At 44.1% G+C, this 8916-nt stretch overlaps 1 protein-coding gene across 1 annotated transcript; it reads left to right on the top strand.

Annotated features, from left to right (window-relative positions):
• The first annotated feature begins 1367 nt into the window (after positions 1–1367).
• Positions 1368–3257, top strand: foxl1 (forkhead box L1). The gene has a single exon (XM_071547353.1). The coding sequence runs from the start codon at positions 1453–1455 to the stop codon at positions 2641–2643; it is 1191 nt and encodes a 396-aa protein (XP_071403454.1). The 5' UTR covers positions 1368–1452; the 3' UTR covers positions 2644–3257.
• The last annotated feature ends 5659 nt before the right edge of the window (positions 3258–8916 follow it).

The raw sequence follows: 8916 nt of genomic DNA, 5'->3' as shown, positions 1-8916 counted from the left end.
GTTTGGTGAACTACAACTAATAATTTATCACATTTACAAGATAATATTTTGTCAGTTATCAGTCATTATTCTGCTTTGTCCCCATAAATTATTATCTCAATAGACAAAGAACTAGACATGTAAGTGTGTTTTGGAAGTTTGATAGTGTCTATTATTAATATTAGTAGTAGTAGTATCGGATGATCATGTCTAATAATTTATCACATTGGCCAAATAATAATATTAAATAAGTATAAAAGTGTATATAATACTTTAGACTTAATAATAAATACTACTACTACTAATAATAATATTAATAGTAGGCCTAATGTTGCAAGGATGATGATGATGATGATTATTATTACGTGATGTCATCTTTTTTTATCTTTTCATCGTCCTTTTATTGTCTTTTATCTTTTTATCTTAATTTTTAACTCAGTTTTATCTTACTTTTATTTTATCCTTACTGTTTATTTTAGTTTTCATTTTACGATTACCCCACTATTTGAATGTTGCTCTTATCCACCTCTGTCCTCCTATCTGAATTTAATTATTAGATAATAATTGCTTCTTCGATTCATTTTGAGTATTCTGCTTTTATTTTGACTGTCAAAGCACTTTGTAAACTCTGTTTTTAAAGATGCTGTATAAATGAATTTATTATTATTACTATTGTTAGTAGTGGTAGTAGTAGTAGAAGTAGTAATGTTATTGTTATTATCATGTGTTGTCAGTCATCAGTCATTGCTCTACTTTGCCCCCAGATATCCAGTCAGTATAAGGGGGGTTGAGGGTTTTGGGGGTCCCAGCTGTTTGCCCTCAGTGCTGAGTGCAGTGACGCCCCTGCTGATGATCACAGCCCGTCTACCTCCATCTCTGCTGGACGGGCAACAGCGGCGAGAAAGCGGGGGCCCCGACACGAGTTAAAAGAAATTGTTTAAGTTATTTTCCCTTTTATACACTTTGTTTTCATTCGAGCGAACCCACAGCAACTCCCAGAAAGGACTCGGCAATGTTTGCTTGTTCTCTCTGTGTGAGCAACTCTCAGCGTCAGGGGTGGACGTGATATTTCAAACAGCACATCAGTGCGTTTATGTATTGGGTGCCCGGAAATTTTTCCAAATAAACACAGCTTGATTCAACCTGGGTGGGCAGACTTATCAAGCGGCTAATTCTATAAACAGATGAGGGAATAACCCGGCACCTCATTGGTTGCCGGGCAGAGGAGGGGGGCGTGGGGGGGCTCCGGCGCAATGAAATTTTAATTAATGTGGGTGGGCTGAGAACACAACCGACTGTTTATGATGGACAATTTATTTCCCAGTGCAAAGTCAACATAACACAGCAAACGTACAACAATTATTTAACATTTTCCTGGAGGCCTCATGCGGCTGGGGAGTCAGTCAGCGGAGGAGAGGAGCACCGGGCGCAGGCTGAAGTTTCCCCGGGACGGACTCCACCTTCCGCGGCGTCATGAGTCTCTACCACGGCCGCCTGCCGCCGCTCGGAGTGCCCTCCTCGGCTCTCAGCCTCTCCGCCCCCCCGCTCATCTACCTGTACGGCGCGGACGGCGGCGGCGGGGTCGTGCCCGCCCTGAGCTTCGTGCCGGCCCGCCAGGAGCCTCCGCAGAAGCCGCCGTACAGCTACATCGCGCTCATCGCCATGGCCATCAAGAGCGCGCCGGACAAGCGCGCCACGCTCAGCGGCATCTACCAGTTCATCATGGACCGCTTCCCGTTCTACCACGACAACAAGCAGGGCTGGCAGAACTCCATCCGCCACAACCTCTCGCTGAACGACTGCTTCATCAAGGTGCCGCGGGAGAAGGGCCGACCCGGCAAAGGCAGCTACTGGACGCTGGACACCAAGTGCTTGGACATGTTTGAGAACGGCAACTACCGCCGGAGGAAGAGGAAGATGAAGAACAGCCAGCAGCAGCAGCAGCCGCTGGACTCCAAAGCCGGACACAAGCGCGGCAAGGGCCCGGGGCCGTCCAGGGAGCAGCCGAAGTATCAACCCGGGTCCCAGCAGAGGACGGCGGGGCTGGATGCGGAGAAGGTGGAGATACAGCCGCACGAGCAGTACGTACAACGAGACACGGAGTCAAAGCCCGTTCTTGTCGAGTTCAACCACGCGGACCTGCAGCAGAACACCCCCGCGCAGAGACTTAAACCAGCCGCGGATGAAGAGTCTCCCGCGGCCGCCGGGAGGAGGTTCGGCGCGCCGCAGAGTCCCGACCCGCGGCACGCGCTCTGGACGGACGGCGCGCATCTGCCGGGAGCGTCCCTCCGCCGGGACGCGGAGCCGGAGGAGAGGAGGTCGGCGTTCAGCGGGAGAGAGAAAGGTCCGCTCGCGGGGAACACCAACTTGGCCCTGGTGGCGCAGGACAGAGCGAAAGGAGCCGGCGCGAGCGGCCCCGGCGGCAGAGCCACGGGCAAATCCAAGGGCTTATTCAGCATTGACAGTATCTTGTCGAGAAGCGAGGACGACGTGCGCAGCGGCATCCTCGGTTTGGCAGCAGAGACATGCGCAGAGCGCCAAAGTCCCGCTTTCGGTCCGTCCGTGGTCTTGGGCGCGCGACCGCATCAGCTGTACCAGATGGGATTCCCCGTTTGTTCCTACCTGTCGCTCACCTGTCCCGACAAAGTGCTGCACTTCAAATGAGAGCGGGGATAAAACCAGAAGACACCTTTTTGTTCATTTTACGCACGAATTATGTGCGTAAATGTGTCCTAAATCCTGTAATTAGCCGCACGCGACGAGTTGGTACCGTCTTCCATCATTCCATAATCTGTTTTCAGGTCATCATCATCCTCTATTTCTATGTTCGAACTGTCACTGACATGTAGAACAGCAGTGGGACATTTTAGATCCATTTTTACGCATGCGTAATTGTTAGGACTTTGGCATACTTGCTAATAAAAAACACGATTTTTTTCCCCCCAATTTTCCAAAACCTGCTGCTCTCAAAAGTCTATTTGATGTTTGACATCCAGCAAAAAAAAAAAAAAATCCCCTTAAGAGCACACGGATGTTGTCATTGTTCATGTAAATGTTTATAGGAACTTGAGATGTATTTCTCTCTTCCCTCATGATAGAAAAGCTTTACAGTTAATGTGTATGTGCAGTTCAGTTCAGCCTCTGTGTGACTATGATGGGCCTGAGCGCGGTGACTGCGGGCCTGTATGTGTATATGAAGTTTGGAAATATCAGAATGAAGTTTAGTACCGAAAAAATGTAATCGAAAACTATTTTACATTCCATTTTGTTCTGGGTTTTATGTGCAAAAAAAATAAAGTTTAGTTTGGTAATAAAACGACACGGCAAAGTGGATTGAATTCTGCAAATGTGATTCATTCAAAAGTATAAATAGAAGGGAATCAAATGTGAATCAAACTGAACCTAAAGCTTATTCTGATGCTCATATAATAACTTTGCCATAAAGGTGAAAGAGGACTGAAGAGTGTTATCCTGGGCCCATTAATGACCAGACAGTCTGGGGTGTTGGCCTGGTTTGGAATCCAAAAAAGGGTCACAGACATATAGTTTTGGTGAGTCCCTATGAGGGTTTTACCGATATGGGTTTTTGAAGGCTGATACTGATATTGTTTGTATTAAGGCTGATATTTTATGCCCCTGTATTTTCAAATTTGTCCATTTTCATGTCTAAAAAAATTCTAAATATTCAGTGTTTCCCCTAGAATTTTATTCTTGTCAGTGTGGGAAAAACCTCTGAAACAGCATTTAGACCATGATGGGACACTAAAACTCTCCATTAAAATCCAGGATAGTAATAATAATAAAACATTCATGCATACTTGTATCTTTACAAGTATGCATGAATGGAGGCAGGAATCAAATGTTGCATAGAATCAGCTCAGGTTAAGGTCTAACAATATTACTACTACTATTACATGACAATGAAAAAATTAAATGATTATGCATACTCCAGTCAAATGAATCCAGTCAAAATGTCTCATTAGAATCAATTCAAGTTAAGGCTTTCCCATAGACCAGTGGTTCTCAACGTGGGGTCCGGGGACCACCAGGGGTCCTTGAGGGCATTCCAGGGGGTCCCCGGCAAATTGATGAATTGTTAAACTTCATTATTTTGTCATTTTGATCATAGTTTCACTGTTATCTCTCTACCTACAGTACAGATAGTCATGGAATTCTGGACAAAATCATATCTGACAATAAAAAATATTCTCAGATTTGGGTCCGAGAGACAAAATCTAATCAAATGGGGGGTCTATGGCCCTAATGTGGACTAAATTAGGGGTCCTTGATATGAAAAAGGTTGAGAACCACTGCCATAGACAACCGGTGTAGTACTGATCAATTCTACAATAAATATGTAATCAATCAAACCGCATCATATCCATCATATCAGAGGTGGACCACACTGACTGAACCAGATTGGATTTTTAATAAAAGGCCAATATTGGCTCAATATATGGGTCTAACTCTACTTGCTAATTCATCATTTGCATTTGGAATATAAAGGTTTTATCCCACTTTTCTCCATTTTACAGAAAGGTCTAAGGGCATTTAAAGGCCTAAACGGGGCCTACAACACTGTAGAATGACACCTGCATGAAATCAGAGGACTCCGCTGACAGCATCATTACAAACAGAGAACACCCATGTCTAAATATAGGCCTAGGGCTCAGACACACACACACACACACACACACACACACACTCTCTCTCTCTCTCTCCCCTGACCAAAGCTCGCCCGGCGGGGGCCTGCGCGGGCCGCTGTGCGAATCAGGAATGTTTGTCGAAATAAATAAACTTCCCCACATTTGAGGAGAGGAACTCACAATCACAAGCATTTCCTGTGTATAGGATTCTTTCGGTCGGACGTGTAAATAAAACATCGTGATGAAAAAACCCCCTCGCAGGAGACGGAGACGGAGAAGTAGAAAGGAAATAAGTGAAGGAAGTGTCGGTTCTCGCTATAACGCGATATATAGTCCTGATGCTCGGTGATCCGATCGGGAGCCTGGGAGCGTTTGAAGAGTAAAAAGATCCTCATGAGAAAGCGGCTCAGACAAAAAAAAAAAAGGGAAATCCTCGCAGTCTTATTTGTTATCTCCGAAAACAAGCTGAGATATCCCGAGCTAGCACGGCGTATGCTAAAGCGTTAGCATGCGTTAGATAGATAGAATTTTTTTTATTGAATTTTCACTGTGGTAAAGTGTCCTCACTGGCAGCAGCCTTGGTAAAAAAAATGAGATAAAAGATGATAAAACATAAGCGTAACAAAAACTCATTAAAGCGGTAATCCTCGAGTTCCTAGTTTTCCCAAATTTTGCTGCGGTGCGATCGCCTGTCAATCAAACAGTGTGGGCGGGGCTGTGACATCTCTTTCTTTGGATTTTCTGTTTGTGTTTGAGTTGGAGTTGGAGTTTCTCTTTTCTTTGTCTGTTCAGCCATGGTGGCTATCACTGCTCACGCTAACTACCCCGATTCTTCTTCTTCTGTTTATTCCGAACAAAACCGGAAACATAAAACGCATCACTTCCTGTGCGGCAGAGCTTTTTTTTTTTTCCCAGGAAAGAGCTACCAGAAGTTTTTAGAACAGCAATGTAGATAGGTTGAATCACTATTGTATCATATAAATCAGTGATAGAGAGTAGCAAAACAGACATTTATATGAAAATGTTAAGAATTATAACTTTAATTTTTCGATTTTTCTGTTCAAGAAGTATGTTCAGAAAAGTAATTTAGATTTCGGACTGGCTTGGGAAATTTGTACGGGGGAAAGCAAATACAGAAACGCCCCCCCCCCACCTTTAAGCAAAGGCATTCAACTCCCACTTGCAGTGGAGCTGCTGCTAAAGATGATTTTCTTTTATTGAGAAATCATTGTTCTGAAAAGCAGTTTATTTCCCCTGTGTGAGTAAAAGGGAGGTGTAAAGGAGATGTAGAGGAAGAGAGAGGGACAGATGAAGCCCAAGTTCAGACCACATTTATCCTTTTGACATTAATGAGAAGATTTATCATTGGAGTTCGGGCGTCAGAAGATTTTTAATTATATTACCACATATATACACTGAAATTATAGCATTTTTTTCCTTCAGTGGTTCAATTCTGCAACTGCCACGTTCTTCATCACGAATGCATGATCAATTTCCAAAGTGCACGGAGGGAACTGGTTCAGAGCATTTTAGGCTGAATTTGAATCTCTTCATCGTGACTCATTTTCAGAGCGAGTTGACAAGCCTCCGGAGTCACAGAGAGAGAGAGAGAGAGAGAGAGAGAGAGAGAGAGAAATATAGCGGCAACTCTGGAAAGTGTCATCGCCCCGCGTTTCATGTGCAATCAAGTCCCGGCTCAGCGCTAAATCGCCCAGTTTTAAAACTTGCGGGTTCAAAAGGGGTCTTAATCCACGTGTTTATTATATTTTTTCACTCTCTACATAAACCGGCCGCAGTTGTCCAAATACACACTCAGCACCGGGGGGAGGGCGGGGCCGTGATGAAGATTGATGGAGCCGGTTCGGGCCACATTAGCTGCTAATCAAGTTAGGTTTCCTGGCACAAAGCTCTATACATCATTATCCGCCTCGAATGTCCACCAGGCCAGAGCTTATGCAGTTTGCGGCCTGTACACAAACACACACACACACACACACACACACACACACACACACACACACACACACACACACACACACATGCTTGCATATGCTTCCACATCACCATCAACACACACTTACACACATGCAGCCATGATGACATGACGTTACACACGGTATATTGGAATTTTTAGTTCTACAAACGTTCCTTGAAGGCAGAGCTGCTCCGGAGGCAGGAATCATCTCATTGGTTAAGCTAAACCTCAGTGGGCGGAGCCAAAGAACCACAGTTAATATGATGAAGCCTATAGCGCTCTTGCTGTTAACGGAACAAAGTGTGACCTGGCCATACTGAGTTATCTAGTTCTGTCTTTACACAGGGAAGTTAAAAAAAAGAGGGCTAAGAACCGGGATTTATTCTGTGTAAAGCTGGACAAATGCAGGAGTAAATGTCATGGTAACCATGGTAACCATCTTGTGGCACAACAAGCGTTCCATCACCTGTGTGTAAGGTGTGCGTCGAAACTGGGCTATCAGCAGGAAACTGTGGTCAAAAAAACGCAAAAAAACAAATTTAGGTTAATGGAGACTTTATTTCAATTCAAGCAGTTAAAACTACAAATATTAATGGGAAAATCTTGAATGTACCGGACATATAAGTGGCGTATAGGTAGCTAACGGTTTAGGTTAGCTATTTAGCCTAGCTGACCTTCCAAGTTCAAACTAGCCGTACTAGCCTATAGCTATCTAGATAAGCTAGTTAGCTAGCTGCTGACCTTTCAACATCATGAATGTCATGGTCATGAATGATTGAAAACTAGAAATAACCGCCTCTCGGTTGTATGCCTCCACCAATAAACGTTGTTTTATCATCGCAAGGACAGTCTTTATTTATTGAACATATATAATTAATGTGATTATTAGGTCAACTTAAAGGATTTTGGTGTCTGCAAAAGTAAGTGACAGCACTTCCACCGTTTTTGTAGAATGACCCGAGATGGTTTTCTCAGCTACAGTGGTAAGCAAAACATTATGATGTCACAGTGAAGTTGACCTTTGAACTTTTGGATATAAAATGTCATCACTTCATCGTTTCATCCTATTAGACATTTGTGTGAAATTTTGTCATAATTTAGCGTATGAATTCTTGAGTTATGGACAAAAACGTCTTTTGTGAGGTCGCAGTGACCTTGACCTTTGACCTTTGACCACCAAATTCGAATCAGTTCATCCTTGAGTCCAAGTGGACGTTTGTGCCAGATGTAATGAAATTCCCTCCAGGCGTTCCTGAGATATCGCGTCGCCATTCATATTTTATTTATATTTTGACCTCAAATTCCCTCTTCCCCATTCAAGTTTGCCAGTTAGCTAACCGAGCTAAACTAAAATTGTGTCTAAAATGACACGTGAGTTGTAGTCAAAGCAGTATTCCCCACAAAGAGACTTCCTAAAAAAAAAAAATCGAATCTAATCTTGCAGATGGAGCCGAATAAAAACGACATTATTTCCATTAGACTTTGCTAACTAGACGGCTGGGGAGTTAAATACTGCTCTCATATAAACTTTTCAACATTTCTGCAGCTTGGGCTTCATGAATCATAAATAAATACCCGTAGTCTCGTGAGGCTTTAAAGTGCATGTGTGTGCTTGTGTGTGTGTGTGTGTGTGTGTGTGTGTGTATGCGAACACCCCCAGGAGGACTTGTACACAGCAGCAGGCTTACCACCCCCAGACCGGGACCACCCTGACTTTAACACTTAATCCAGGAGGAAGTGAGGCTGCACTGGAGTCTCCCTCAGAGGGCTTCAAGAGTGCAGAGCGCTGCCTGCACCCCCCCCCCCCCCCCCCACCCCACCCCACCCACCTCCTGCACACACACACACACACACACATACGACATAAACATGCATACACATACCCAAAAAAATGTCCATGCAGAGTAGGACTTGTGTAGATGAACATGGTCACACACACACACACACACACTTCACTTAAGCTAAACCAAATCAGCTATGTTTTACACTGCACAGCTGGTCTTGTTCAAATCCAAAATATTTGCTGGATGTGCTCTCCTCATCGCGATCATGAACGCATCATAGTTGCGTGTGTGTGTGGAGTGTGTCGTGAGAGGGCGAGTGTGTGTCTGTGCTGTAACCTTTCTGGACCTTAAGTGTGTGTGTGTGCGCTTGTCTGCGTCATCAGGATGGAGAGATGGATAATGTGAGACGATGTGAGACCAGGATCCTCACGTTGAGTAACAATTGATTGAGATATTAGATATTAATAGATGAAATCTTACAGGTTGGAATTAGGGACTAAATCTAAAAGAATAAGATCAGATGGAACTTTAA

This window comes from Centroberyx affinis, unplaced genomic scaffold (genome assembly GCF_046629955.1).
Source record: "Centroberyx affinis isolate AG114_WGS23_722 - 3 ecotype Tasmania unplaced genomic scaffold, CSIRO-AGI_Caff_v1 ptg005840l_1, whole genome shotgun sequence".
NCBI lineage: Eukaryota > Metazoa > Chordata > Actinopteri > Beryciformes > Berycidae > Centroberyx > Centroberyx affinis.
The sequence above is the reverse complement of the archived record's forward strand: the minus strand, read 5'-3'. Positions and strand labels throughout refer to the sequence as shown.